The sequence below is a fragment of the Nasonia vitripennis genome, chromosome 5 (genome assembly GCF_009193385.2).
Source record: "Nasonia vitripennis strain AsymCx chromosome 5, Nvit_psr_1.1, whole genome shotgun sequence".
NCBI classification, from domain to species: domain Eukaryota; kingdom Metazoa; phylum Arthropoda; class Insecta; order Hymenoptera; family Pteromalidae; genus Nasonia; species Nasonia vitripennis.
In genome coordinates, this window is record NC_045761.1 from 11624348 (window position 1) to 11639081 (window position 14734).

Below are 14734 nucleotides of genomic sequence, written 5' to 3' on the forward strand. Positions count from 1 at the left end.
CCTTTCAAACAATCGCGCCAATTTCAAAAGCACCGAGTATACAATGGCAAAAAAGAAATCCATAAAAACTTGAAGCTCGATTTAAAACGAGCCACGGAGAACAAAGCTCTCCCGCGTTTTTCGCGCTCTATTAAACATTCCTCTGAATTCACTTGTTTGCAATCCGCCCAATTTCCTCTCCTCCTTGCAAATAGAGAGAGAGAGAGAGAGAGAGAGAGGGAGAGCACCGAAACCAACCTATACCAACATAACAACGCGCGCCACAATAGCAGAAGAGAAAAAATCCAAAAAAATGCGACGACCGCCGCGTCGAGCGATAAAAAATAAAGAAAGTCCGGTGTTTGTAGGGCGAAGCCATAGCCCGAGCAAATAGAGACAGCCGCGAAAGCGCATATGTACAGCGATGGATCTGCCGAACGTCGTTATCTCATCGGGCGTAGATTACGTCGAGCAGCGTGGGCTCGGATACATGCCCAGTGATTACGACAGCTCGAACTGGAGGTTCTTCGAGGCTGTTCGCGGGAAGCGAGGTTTGTTTGCCAGATTTTTTCTCACTTTTGGGTTCGGTTAGCGTCGGTTAACGTTGTGACTTCAAAAGTTGCAATTAGCACACGAGCGATGATAAGGTCGCTATCTGGCGAACTTTGACCGAGTATTTCGCAAGTTTTGCTATGCGAGAGAAACGTCGAAGCTTCTCATTGAATTGTCGCGGCGGTTGTTGCGTTGTTTGCGATGATTCGCTGCGGACAATTGGCCTTTGTGATCATTGAACTATGAGAGTAATGTGCTTCTGCCATAAGTGAAGAAAGTTACAGTATTAGTTTCGTTGAAATAGTGAATCGGTTTGGGGAAAAGAGTAAGTAGAGCCTCACGTGGCATCTCAATATCAAAGCTCGTCGCGCTAAGCCAAAAGCTCTCAGCGTACCTATCATCGCGACACTTCTGCAATCCCCGCTATATCCTTCCATCCATCACACATTATACTCTCCGGCGGCATATAAACCAGCAGGGCGATAATTGTCTCTAATTAAGGTCGATTGGTAAGTAGCCGCAAGTGCGAGGGCGCGCGAGCCTCTTTGTACTGGCGAACCGGCGCGTGCCTGCAGCAGCTGCTCTTTTCCTCTCCTCTTCATCTTTCTCGCGTCTCGTTCTTCTTCGCATCGTCGCATCACATCGTCTTGTACACACTGCAGTAGAGAGCTTTCGAGCCGCTCGTGGGAATCTAGCCCGCACACACTCGGTTCGGCTGTCTCTTCTCTATTCTCTTCTTCCAAAGCAAGTAGGTCGTCGGGAAGAGTCGTGCTCGTGAACATCGATTCCTTTGTCGTATCGTAACTGCTGCGCATTATGCGCTCATATACGCAGCGCGCATCTAATTGCTATTAACGAATTCAACGTTCGTACAGCGACACGCACGATGTGCAGTGCAAACAAGCGAGGCAACAATACGGCCTGACCTGAAAAATCGGACCGACGGAATTGTACACCCGAGAGCAGCTCGTTACATCTACACACAATAATCCATCGGGCGTGTTATCCAGTGGGTACTTGGTCGCGACCGCCCATTCACATAGAGTCAGCCTATTTTCGTATACCTGCAATAAAGCGCGTACGTATACGGTGATCACCTTCATAAAGAAGCTTCGCCGGCGGCGAGTCCTTGACGGGCAAATCTAATCTAATACCCACTCCTCTTCCTCGGCGCGCACATAGCCGCTTCACTTACAATAGATTAATTGCCCAGATCTGACCGCCCCACCAGCAAGTCGCCGCGGGCCTGTAGGTCCCCCACCATCGTGCACACATACACACCGCCGCGTATACTCGATGTGTCTCCATTCGCGAATCGTCCAGATTGACATTCAGACCTGTCCTAGATATGACAGTCGCCGCGAACCGGCCAAGCTCTCGAGGACCCACTGCGACTTCACTCTAGGTACACCAGTTAGCGCATACCTGGTGTACGTCTGCGGCTCTCGGTTCAGTGCGCGCGTGTGTTGTTGCATATTTTTTTCTTCACCGTTACACCGTACACATCGGAGGATTCAGCACAGACGACACGAGTACACTTCTCGGCCCTTACAGCGGAGGGATTAATTAACAACAGGTAGGAGAGTGGCTGGCGCACTCGGCAATATTTCTTTAATTGGCTCGCTAGAGAGTTTCGCATAGTTTGAATTTCGCGGCTCAAAGGCGAGCGAGCTTTTTCTCCTTTTTCGCGCACGCGAGCGCGTAAGCTCGGCGGGAGATTTATGATTTTCAACTTGACCCGCATCGTTAACTCAATCGCTAAATTGTACAATTTGAGCGCGCAGCTCGTGACGCGCGCGGATTGCACCTTTGCACTCGCGTGCGCGCTCGTCCAGAGATTGCTTCATTTCCTGATTGATCCATTGTTTATTTTTTTTCTCCTCTTTTTCTCTTCACCGCCGGCGTGTAGCACGTTGAGTTCCGATATGCTGATGCTGCTGCTGCTGACGAGGTATTGAGAGAACGCTCATTGTGTCGTGATGCGTTAATTTCCGAAAATCGTTCGGGCTGCGATTTAGGACGTTGTGTAACCTATTGATGTCGGCCTTGTTGATTGTGAGCTCTTCTTAACACTGTAAAGTAAAATTTTACAAAAGGGGAAAAAATACCACATCAAAACCAAGCAAAATCCTGCAACCCTCCACTGCGCTCACCCCTGCCATAAAAAAAGCTCTCGATACAACTCTCTCTCTCTCTATCTTTCACCCTTGCAGCAAAGAAGCATCGGCCCAAGAGAAGGATGCGTTTCGGTCTAGGCTCAGCAACAACAACAGCAGCAGCTTCGGCAGTGGAGACCGCGAGTCAGATAAGCGACGACGGGGGTGGCGGTATCTGCCCATCCTGTCGACTCGCCGTCAACAAGGACACCGGCAGGCTCAAGTACGTACTCCTGACCCCCCAAAACACATTCTCCGATCTTACCCTGGAATACCCTCTCACACACACACACACACTTGCACAAGCGTCAATTGGTTCGCGCTACTTTTTCGCCTTATACATATAAGGCAGCCATGATCAAAGCCACCGCCGACGGTAAAAGCTGCGCGAGTCTCTTTCTTCCCGTTGGATAATATATACGCCGGCCGAACCCTTTTACGCGTGCCGTATATAGTGTGTACGCGTGTACGTGTGTAAAGCAAGAGCTGCGGGGTTGAGGCCTCGAGCTTTTAAGTGCATGGAGCCGAGCACGGAATCGTCCTCTCGCGTTTGTTTTGCAAAAGAGAGAGAGAGAGAGAGAGAGAGAGAGAGAGAGAGAGAGAGAGAGAGAGGAGGAGGCCGATCGATGCTGCTACTGCAGCGCGAATTTCGAGGCGCTCGTGGTTTTCGCGGATGAAAGGCTTTTTAATGGGGAGAGATCGGGTGCTTGCGATTCTTTTGAAGGCGTATTTGTACGACGTGCGGCCGATCGTTTGATCCTTTGATGCCGGCAAAGGGAATCGATTGGGCGGGCGAGTGAATTTCAAATTTTCATTGTGCAAACCTCTCGTCGCGATTGATATCGTGAAAGAGCTACTGTATTACGCTTTTCACCGCGAAGGGGTCAACGAATACAGCTCAATTAAAACTCGGCTTGCTTAAAAAAGGGAGTAATGCCCGCGATTCAATTGAAAGTCGTGATGCAGAGGCGCGACGAGCAATTGCTCGCTGATGATACGCAGGATTATTGATGCGTACGTTCTGTGTATACACGTCTTCTCAAAGGGCAATGTCACGATTAATCGCGACCGAGCGCCCATTACGATACGCGCGGCCGGTTATTAATAGCTGAAAACAGCCGCTCAAGGCTGAGCCGTTAATCTCCCTATCAATTCTCCTCATTAACAGTTTAACTAAGATTTATTGCAACAATTAAATCGCGATGTCGCGCCGATCGGAGCTTTTTTCACCGGCGGCAAATTTGAAAACATTCTGCAGACGAGCGCATGAATTCCAAGTAGCGCATCGACTATATTCTACTGTAATAAAGCCAATATACTCAGTGCGATGTGATGACGATTATAATAATAACGAACGGCTGCATCAGATGGTGCATGGGCGGCAATGACATTTGGCGCACGCGAATAAGGTTCATGCTGCTGATCCCGGCCGTCATTCTGCCCGTGACGATCATCATCATCGCCCTCTCCAAGTCCACTGTCGTCGGTAAATTGTCGATGCGCCAGCAGTACCCGACCACTTCTGCACCCGACGATCAACAGCCAAACGCCCAGAGACTCGACGATCAACGGGATCAATCCTTTAGTGAGATCATATTTTGATTATTTTTTTTGTATTAGAATCCTTATGCGCTATTTTATAAACTGTTTATCTTTTGTGCTGCAGCTAAAAAGGAAAGTATGAAGAAATTTGTTAATTTTTTAAAATATTTTTATATGTATGATTTTTAATTTAAAAGTATGTACTATCAATATACGTACGAGTATATTCCTGCGGCGCAAGCCTCGCATCGATTCGAGAATAAAAAAGAAAGTAACGATCCTCCACAGCGACCATTCAAAGCGATATCGAAGCCTCTGAAGGATCCGTCAGGTTTTTACATCCAGACGTGGAAACGAGCTTCCTGCCCGCCGAATCTTTGATCCCGCCTCAAACGCTCCGCCGACATAAAAGAGATATGAGCCAGGTATATGGACTGTGTTCCAATTTACTTTTAACGATCACCTTTGAAAAAAAATCTACAATTTCGTGTATTCATGACACTTTCTCGTTTCAAAAATTTCACCTCGTTACAACGCGCCCGCAGACTGCAGTACTCAACCCCATTTGCCCAGCACAATCCGCGCAACTAACATCGCCGATAAAATCTAGAACTAGACCACGCGTAGCTTTTCATCTCATCATCGTCGCCATCTCTCTCTCTCTCTCTCTCTCTCTCTTGCAAATATTCCGCTTTTCAAACGCTCTCTATCCTCTGCGTACACGTAGGTGCAGAGAACATCAGCGCCGGGGACGACGATCAACGAAGCGGCTAAAAGGCAGAGCAGCGACGACGGCAAGCCGCATTCAGCCGCAGCCTTTAAAAGCGAGCTGCTTCAGGAACTGCAAGTAAATTTCTCACGGTAGAACGTCCGACGAAAAAAAGAGAGAGAAAAAAAACTGCTGCTGTGCAGAACCGGGTCTCGCGCTGAATCGAGTTTCGCCTGCGCGCTTGTTTGCCGACGACGAGCTTTTCATATCTATCTACACACGCGCGCGCACATATAGGCTTTTTCGTTTAGGATTAATTTTGGCTGATGCTCTTCGGAGAGAGGTAGTATAGTCTCGCGCGCGGATTTATGATAATCTGCAGCAGGAGTAATGCTTAGAAACGGGAAAAAATAATCGCGGCGTTTCACTTTTCTAGATTGCGGATATGCTTCTTGTGTATATTGTGTATAGAACGATGTAGTCTATAGGTACGTATATGAGTTCCGCATGGCGCGTGTTTTCATCAAGCAAATGGCTTCGAAATTCGTCTGAGGAATTCAATACGCCTTCGAGACCCCCTTTGGATATACGTATACGACTTGTACACGTGTATTTTGAAATGCGCAGACTATAATATTGCAGTTTTTTCGAAAACGCGCGCCTCGAATATTCGCGATTAAAATAGCAGCGAGGGATCTGAAGTAAATGAACAGTTGAGTAAAAACAAATCGAGATATGGATATATAACTCTCGTCTAAATTTGGCGCTATATCGATATCGTAGAATGCAGCTCGTTATACCTAACTCTCGCGCGATGTTTGCCCATGCACGCATATAACTTGCATCATCGACGATATTTCGGCTTGTTTGCGATCGAAGATACACAGACCGATTCGGAGGCCGCCGGAACAAATAATATGTACATACAGTAGTTGCACTTATTGCACGCCGCGTGCGTTGATGCGATACAGTGACACGCCCCAGGTTTACTCGAAATCGATTAGCTTTACTCAATTTTTTCTTTTTTTACATTTGCTTGCGTTACGCTTTTCACGCGAAGACTTCTAAAGCTTTGTATTTCTCTTTCAAATCTTTTGAATGCGAAGTTTTTTCGAAAAAGCCGGCCCAACAAAATGAAACAAATTCCAACTCGCGCGACGTATAACCGAGTATTTTCAACTCGTAACAGGTCGGCCTTGGCCGAAGGTAGATGCGAGGACTGCGACGATACTGAGGACGCCTCGTCCTCCTCCTCCTCCTCGTCTTTCGAAGAAGACGACGAAGAAGTGGATCCCGAGGACGACGACGACGACGATGACGAGGACGCCGACGTAGAGGATGATGAGACATCAGAGGAGGAGGACGATCACAACGAGGCTTTGCGTCAGTCGCCCTTTGACGAGGCTCTTCGCGAGCACGACGACGAGTCACTGGTATAAAAACGTAGATATACTTCTTTATATAAGGGGGAGATGGAAATTTCTGCCAATCTGTGTGCGCGACTCTCGAGAGAGAAAGAGTGCGCGGCGGGGTTGAAAGCGAGGGCTTTTTAGGTTTTGAATTCGCTCTGAGACTGCTTCCGTTTGAAGTCTCGTACTCTTCTCCGTGTGGGTCGATGGGACGTTTGTTTAAGCGAGTGTTTCTCTTCTCGTTGCAGTCCTACAGCAAGGAAGACGACGAGTCGAACTTTCGGGCCTTTTGGAAAGGCAACTGGAACGAAGAGTTCATTCGCAAAGCCCAAGGTACAGTCCCGGATGGTTATAAGCCTTGATAGCGGAGGTAAAAACTGGCGGTGCTTTTCCATTCGCAGCCAAAATGATGCTGAAGTACATGGACAGAACGGCCGAGCCCTGCCAGGACTTTTATCAATACGCCTGCGGCAACTGGGGCAAGTACAATCCCATACCAGACGACAAGACGGGCTTCGATACGTTCGAAACGCTCCGGGAGTCTCTGGCCTTTGTGTTGAAGCAGCTGCTCGAGGAGCCCGAGCCCGACGACAGCAACGAGGCCATCGTCAAGGCGAAGAATCTGTTCCGCAGCTGCATGAACTACGGTAAGTATTATACGATAAGCTAACGCAGCGGAAGAATCCAACTCACAGACACTAATGGCGTCTTGGTGGGCGGCCTAGAGATCTTGGAGCGTCGATCGGAGCGTCCCTTACTCGAGCTTCTTGACTCGCTGGGCGGGTGGCCGATTCTTCGTCGGGACTGGAACGCCGATCGCTTCGACTGGATCCGCCTCATGGCTCGGCTCAGGCTCTACAACAACGACATCCTCATCGCCGAGTGGGTTGGTCCCGATATCAAGAACAGCGAGGAGTACGTCATACAGGTTCGCTTCCTCTTATCTCTTTGTCTCCCTGCAGTTGTCCTGCTTCGTTCCTCTCTAAAAGTAAAAAAATTGTTCTCGTCATTAAAGTTCGATCAAACGACGCTTGGACTACCGACGAAGGATTACTTTCTCCAGCCGGCGAACGCGATTTATTTGATGGCCTACAAGAACTACCTGATAACCATAGCTTCTCTGCTCGGCGCGTCTGTAAAAAGCGCGAGTATCCAAGCCGAAGAGCTTATCCAGTTCGAAATACGACTGGCCAACATCACGATATCTTCCAACGAGAGGCACAACATCTCGGATTTGTACAAGCGGATGACGTTGCGAGAGCTGCGCCAGATGATACCCCTGATCGATTGGCATCGATATCTGAGCATAGTACTCGCGCGTCGAGTCGATCTTTCCGAGCCGGTGGTCGTCTTTGCCACCAAGTACTTCCAAGACCTTGTGCAGCTTCTGTCTCACACTTCGCCCAGGTGAGAATGCCAAAAACGCATTGTGGCATCGCCTTCGAAATAATTGACGTTCGAATCCTGTTTTCAGAACAGTGGCAAACTATCTGCTCTGGCGTTTCGTCCGGCATCGAGTGAACAACCTGGACGACCGGTTTCAGGAAGCCAAGCAAACGTTCTACTACATCCTCTTCGGCAGGGAGAAGTCACCTCCGAGATGGAAGAACTGCGTGGTGCAGGTGAACGCGAACATGGGAATGGCTGTTGGCTCGATTTTCGTGAGGAAGTACTTCGACGAGAAGAGTAAAAACGACGTAATGCGCTACATCCATTGACGTAATATCATCGCTTTCGCGGATTGCCTACTCGTGGTCTGACCGATTTCCGTTTGTACTACTCGACGAACAATGGATCGTTGTACACTGTCATTAGTAATGCTTGCCGTTTACTATTCTTCATTCGCAATGAAGGACGACCTTCTGAAAATTAGCTATCACATTAATTCTGTGTCTAATAAAACTCAAACCTGCGCTTATTTCCAGATCATACTAATCGCAATCTAACGAATCGATGTATACGCAGTGATTATACCTATAATTAATAGAATGTTACGGTCTTTCACTCAGACGCTGTACATGACGCACGAAATTCAGCGAGCGTTTCGTGAACTGCTGAACCAGTCCAGTTGGCTGGACCCGCAGACCAAGCTCGTCGCCAGCGAGAAGGTCGAGGCCATGCAGTTACGCATCGGCTACCCCGATTTCATCCTACGTGGTCGCGAGCTCGACGAGCGTTACAGAGACGTAAGAGTCTTTTTTAATACGTATGATTACATGTACGATGCACGAGTTTTTCTACGAAAATCTCAATTAGTTATTTCGCGTTGATGAGAAAATATTCGTCAAAGTTAAATTACATCTTAAGCGACGTATAACCGACGAACAGGTTACCGATTTCTCCCGCAGGTGGTGATCGACCCGAACAAGTATTTCGAGAATACCCTCAACATTCTCCGACACTTGACCATGATCGAGCAGGATAGGCTCGGCCAACCGGTCAACAAGACCTTGTGGACAGCTGCTCCGGCTATCGTCAACGCCTACTACAATCGCAACAAAAATCAAATAAGTGAGTCGTGAGATTCGATTACGCGCGATCACTTTTCAAATACTTGGGCATAAAATAAATTAATCGCGTTCGATAGTGTTTCCTGCTGGCATACTGCAGCCGCCGTTCTACCACCGCTACTTTCCCCGCAGTCTCAATTACGGGGGTATCGGTGTGGTCATCGGTCATGAGATCACCCACGGCTTCGATAACAAGGGCAGGCTCTTCGACAAGGACGGCAACCTGCACCGCTGGTGGAGCGGAAACGCTATCCAGGAATTTGATAGAAGGGCATCGTGTCTCGTCGGTTAGTGAAGCTAGCTTTCGTGAAGCATTTACTATAGTGATTTGATCAATCCAGAAGTACTTACCACTCTTACTTTCATTTATCCACAGACCAATACGGCAGGTTCACTGTCAAGGAAGTCGAGATGTCGGTAGACGGGGTAAATACACAGGGTGAGAACATCGCTGACAACGGTGGCATAAAGCAAGCCTTTAGGGTAAGTTTGACACTACAAAATAAAAAAGAAAATAAAAAATAAAAATGTATATACTTGTCAATCGCGCAGGCTTACGAGAAATGGCTATCGCAAAACGAGGGCACCAAAGAGTCTCTGCCAGGCATGGAGGCGAATGGCCGACAGCTGTTCTTCCTGAACTTCGCGCAAGTCTGGTGCGGAGCGATGCGACCCGAAGCCATGAAGAACAGCCTCAAGACGGCCATTCACTCGCCGGGCAGGTACCGAGTCATCGGTACTCTTTCCAACTTCGAAGAGTTTGCCAAGGTCTTCAACTGCCCACTTGGTAGTCCTATGAACCCCGAGAAGAAGTGCCTCGTATGGTGATTAACGACTCTCTGTTAATCTACAAGCCGATAGTGAATTTCCGCGTCAGTTGTTTCTCAATCAAATGAGAAACAAAAGTGTTTTTCACGAGACGCGCAAATAACGACGCACCACAGTTACAAACTTTTCTCATTTATTATCCTTATTGCTAAAGCTTAATCGAACATTAATTGAAAAAGCAAGACACGAGCACCGAATTAGGCAGTCTTTTCCTTGAGGCCTATTAAACGTCGCGCCTTGGACATAAAGGAATTCAGATAGCCCTGCTTCTCGATGCGCTTGAGCACGAGCCTCTTCGTGGAGATATTGTGGAGCGGTCCAAAGGCCAGAGCGACAGCGGTACAGGCCAAGCAGATCACGTTGTACGGCATGCTAAAGTCCGGCGTCGGCAGACTTATCAGCAGTGTCTCCGTGCGTAACTGCACCAAGTAGCCCTCTCGCGTCGCGTTGAATCTAAGATAGAACGATTCTTTATCATTAATTGCATTTTCTTCGCCGTAAATAGTTATGTGTATCAGTTAAGAATGTTAAGAAACTTGAATGATGAAATAAAATCATTTTATAAGTAAAACTGTTGCTTGTTCGAGTGCCATTACTCACATGGAAGTTATCGTGTGACCGTCCTGAGGTAGAGCCGTATAGTTCCTAGCGATAGGAAGCGAGGCGGTTATAATTGCGGGTCCCATATAAAAGCCGTGATTCGCATCCGGCGGATACTCCTGCCACTTTAGAAACATGTAGTCAATGTCGACGGAGAACCTGGTCACTGAGCGAGGCGGTAGCCGCAGCACGAGTTCCAGGTAGTACGGCTGCTTTCTCTCCTTCCCCGGAATGTATCGTTGAGCCACTGAATTGAAAAATAGCTTGAACTAAAAGCTCAATGCAGCGCATGGGATAAATCATTCGGCAGTGTCCACTTACATGGTTGGATCTCCTCTCCGTCGCGAGTTATCCTCATGGAATGTAAGTAGAGCGGAAGATACCAGGGTACGTTTTCCAGTAGTATAATGTCCAGTGGCTGCCAATGATTATTGTAGAGCTTTGTCACCAACGATCCTTTCTCCTGTCCATATCCTAGGGTAAAATAAAAAATTGAATTTCTAAACATTTCAAATAAGCTGACTAAAATATAAATAATATGAGTATTTACCAATTATGTATCTATTCGCGTATAGAATTGACGGGTAGTTAATACCGGAAGACTTTTGTACAGCGTGGACCGTAGCTATACTTAGCGCTGCCTCGGTCGTTTTCGATCTCACATCGTATATAGCGTATTTATTTTCCTGTCCACCTCTGAAACTCAGAGACGTTACCGATGGTTCTGGCGCAAGCTTGAACACGCGGGTGGTACCGTTGTTGGTCAAATCGACGTAGACGTTGCTCAAAGTGGCAAGAGGACAAGCACCTCGCAATCCAATGCCGAACAATTTACGAGTCGACCAATCCTAATAACGTTGACAATATTAAAACCAACAATAAATCTAGTTTTGAATACACCATTGCATCTCTGTTTTTACCTCAGTATCGAACGTCACTGTATCATAGACCAAAGAAACTGTTTGCTTGAGTTCCAGAGATAGTTTCATGCATTCTGCATCGCGACAGACTGAACGGAAATGAATACCGATAGAATGATAGTTTGTGTTGTGAATGTATGCCGAATTTAATAATGTTGCAAGTCCTTTCTAAAAGATGAACATTTTCTTACAATACAATAAAATCAAACATAAGGCAGAAGAAAAATTATACATACTCTTGAATCACAGGGTAAAAGCTTTTTAAATGGCGTTAAATTCTCTGTACAAGCAGTCTCTCGAGGTAATGCCGAGTAGCGCAAATGACTAGATTGTGGTATTTCTGATACAACACCAGTAGGCCTAAAACTGAACTCTGGAGACAAACTGTTAGCAGGATTAACAAAGTTTAATGAAGCACACAACAATCCAGAAAGTGCATTTGTCAATCCTTTCCATTCTTGATCCACACTAAAAAGTTTTATTAAAAGGTTTACTGTGAAGGATCAAATTTGTACCTTATGTGAAAATTTGACAAGATACATACTCTGACACGTTTCTACTAAACCATGCAGATATTTCTGCTCCAGGCCCAGCGCTATAAAATGGATATCCATACTTTTCATAGTTCCACAGACCTTCTGTCAATGTTATGTGTAACTCTTCCACGGAATGTCTGCCAATAATCTCTGCTAATCCTCGAGGAAATAAGTGAGTGTGCTTAACTGTATTAAAAGAATAGAAATATGCCAGTATATACTATTAATTTATTACAAAATGGTAAAAGCAGACGATTTTCTATTACTCACAGGTTTCAGCAGTGTTAGGAGCAGCCCATAATGTTGTGAATTGAAAATAGGCATAAACGTAGCCATTAGGTAAAGGTTTTAACATTAGCTCTTCATCATACGTATCACTCTGCGCCAAGGCAATGGAAAATAAACTAAGAAATGCCAGAGTCAACAAAATTTTGTGAAAACGAACCATTTTTCACCTGATAACTGGGCATTAAAACCATGAAGTTTTTTACAATACAATGACTAATCCACCTTAACAATAGAGTAAAACATGTTAAACGCGTTACTAATAGATATTATGAGCTTTCTTTTTAATGCACTCGCTTACCAATTAAGTCATAACAACAAAACACTTGCAGTTTTCATTTTCTCCGCTGTATTTACAATTAATATTTACGTTTAGAATGTCAGCGTCAGCAGACACGAATCAACTTACTAATCAAAGCAAATAAACTCGACCGATGCCGGAGCCAGTGGCCGTCAAATTTTTAGGTTAAATTCGCACTTGGGAAACGCCATATTGAAAATAGGCGTGGCTTATTTTAAATTTCAATAACTATAAAATTATAGAATTCAATATAAAATTAGATGCAAAATAAGTCGATTGTAAAAAATGCACTTTTGATCGGTATCAATATTCATTAACTTTATTTTAATTCCATCAATATGACGCATTCAATCACATATAGAATATCATCAGCATATTCTTATTTACAAAATTGAGAAAATAGCCCAATAAACTTGCATTTTATTAATTACTAACTCAACAATTACAGAAAAAAAACAAAATCTATGCTAAAAAATCAAATAACAATTAACCACTTTATACTTTTGAGCGCTTTGTGCTTTTTTTTAATAGTTCCTTATAAAGCAAATACTGTTTTTCAAGTGTTTTCAAAATCCCACTGACAACTTTCGAGATCAAGATTTCCCAGTTCTGTAGCCATTTCCGCAGACTGGTCTCCTGAATAAACAAAAAAAAGCTGTTACTTGGCATTTGTAGATATAGTTTCTTATGTATTTATCTAGTTTTTTACCTAAAGTTTCCTTAAAACGTTCATTTAAAGGTTTTATATCCTTGAGAAGATTAAGAAGTGTTGTGTTGGCTTTTCTACACTGTTTAAAGAATGAATGAGCTAAGAGTTGATTAATTCCAGGTCGATTGCTTGGGTCACATTCAAGACAGAGCTCAGCAATGGCATGGAACGGTTCTGAAAATTTACGCGTTGACATAACTTCTGTATTTTGTGTAGGATTTTCGTTGTTAACTTTTTCTTCAGCTGCAAAAAAATGTCATAGTTTATAATTTAAGTTGATTTAGTTTCAAGTAATGCCAATGTTGTAATAATTACATTGCTTAACATCCATCATATCAAGTGGATATGTAGATCTATCAATAATGTTAGGAGTACAACCCCTAACTTTTTCAGTCAACATCAATGTGTCCTGCACATCAGCATAAGGTACTACTCCATTAGCTAACTCACAAATAGTTATTCCAAGACTATAGATGTCAGATTTTTCATTGTAACCCCGAAGGTCTTGTTGAAGTAACTCTGGACTCAACCACTTGAGATTATTTATGCTTGACTTTGGAAAGTCAAAAATAGTACGTTGCCATTTGCCACTTTTAAACATCTCACAAGAATATCGCATACCACAGATGCAGGCTTGACCACTACCAGAAATGAGTATGTGACTAGCTCTCAATGCCCTAAATAAATATTTGAGTTTGATTAAAAATAGTTATTTCAATTTTGATAAATTACTAAAAATATAATTTGTGCTTCTACCTATGAATAAACCCTTTCTTGTGTATATAATCAAGACCTTGTAAAACATCCTTTATAATAAATGCAATAGCAAGCTCTGGGAATCCTTCGTTGAAATGTTCCTTAATTAAATTGCTACACGAGCCATAAGCCATAAGAGGTGAAATAACATAAATATCATGCCCTGATACAAAAGCATTGAGGTAAGGAAGAACATTTGGATGTTGTAAGTGCCTTGTTGTGACTATTTCTTGTTGAATAAGACTATAATCCTCAGAGTCTTTATCATCAATGAAGTACTTTTTAATAACTACATAAGTATTAGTTGTTTTGTGTAAAGCCAACTGTACAATTCCAGCTCCACTACTGGAAACACCTATAAGAACGCATCAAGCTTTACAAGCAATGTTTATGAATTATTTATAATTTATAAAATAGTAGGTTTGATTTACTTACCCAATGCCATTCCACTACTGTAACTATTCAGATTACTGTCGTACATCTTGACAACAATGGATTTTGCCAAAAATCACAACAAAATTTCAATATTTTTATATTTAATAGATATAAATTTTGCGGACATGTTCAGTCTTAAAATGCATAATGTTTTATCTTATCAAAAAATTTGTATTATTTTGTAATCAAAATAGCTTTTATTTACTAAATCATAACCTCATAATATTACCATTAAAGTTTAAAGAAATAACAATCAAACTAAATATAAAATTTTGTTTTTTTTTTCACAGAACAAGCCATTAGGATTTTATAACTTCAATCATTGCGTCGAAAGAAAATTTCAATAAGTAGAACATGAGACATAACATTTTGTAAAACCGAATGAAAACAAAACTTCTCTTTCAAACTAACATAACCTCTGAATTTAAAAATAATGTAAACGCAAGCGCGCACTTTACGAAAGCGCGATAACATCTGCCGTTGAATAAGTATAGGTAACAATAAAAT

General features: G+C 44.0%; 3 protein-coding genes across 7 annotated transcripts; 1 reads left to right on the plus strand and 2 right to left on the minus strand.

Moving 5' to 3' along the window:
- Positions 1-277: 277 nt before the first annotated feature.
- Positions 278-10256, plus strand: LOC100124214 (neprilysin-4). 5 transcript variants are annotated; one of them, XM_016986577.2, is made up of 17 exons: positions 278-530; positions 2745-2910; positions 4055-4216; positions 4247-4272; positions 4518-4654; positions 4957-5072; positions 6128-6371; positions 6596-6680; positions 6749-6994; positions 7073-7275; positions 7363-7754; positions 7822-8044; positions 8357-8533; positions 8696-8858; positions 8935-9144; positions 9234-9340; positions 9410-10256. In XM_016986577.2, exons 1-17 carry the CDS (start codon positions 404-406, stop codon positions 9683-9685), a joined length of 3060 nt encoding a protein of 1019 aa, XP_016842066.1. In that variant the 5' UTR covers positions 278-403; the 3' UTR covers positions 9686-10256. The 5 variants fall into 5 exon arrangements, with proteins under 5 accessions (XP_016842066.1, XP_008215920.1, XP_016842071.1 ...); XM_008217698.3 differs by having other exon boundaries at positions 279-530; positions 4055-4272; XM_016986582.3 differs by lacking the exon at positions 278-530 and adding an exon at positions 696-856 and having other exon boundaries at positions 4055-4272.
- LOC100124215 (GPI transamidase component PIG-T) lies at positions 9802-12501 on the minus strand. Its single transcript, XM_008217697.2, has 9 exons — positions 12328-12501; positions 12012-12251; positions 11750-11927; positions 11442-11673; positions 11206-11373; positions 10836-11133; positions 10607-10759; positions 10286-10532; positions 9802-10138 (listed from the first exon to the last, which is right to left on the minus strand). Exons 2-9 carry the CDS (start codon positions 12187-12189, stop codon positions 9883-9885), a joined length of 1710 nt encoding a protein of 569 aa, XP_008215919.1. The 5' UTR covers positions 12190-12251; positions 12328-12501; the 3' UTR covers positions 9802-9882.
- Positions 12502-12618: 117 nt separating this feature from the next.
- Positions 12619-14706, minus strand: LOC100124216 (STE20-related kinase adapter protein alpha). Its single transcript, XM_001608072.4, has 5 exons — positions 14228-14706; positions 13793-14147; positions 13352-13713; positions 13037-13279; positions 12619-12963 (listed from the first exon to the last, which is right to left on the minus strand). Exons 1-5 carry the CDS (start codon positions 14271-14273, stop codon positions 12884-12886), a joined length of 1086 nt encoding a protein of 361 aa, XP_001608122.1. The 5' UTR covers positions 14274-14706; the 3' UTR covers positions 12619-12883.
- Between the last annotated feature and the right edge of the window lie 28 nt (positions 14707-14734).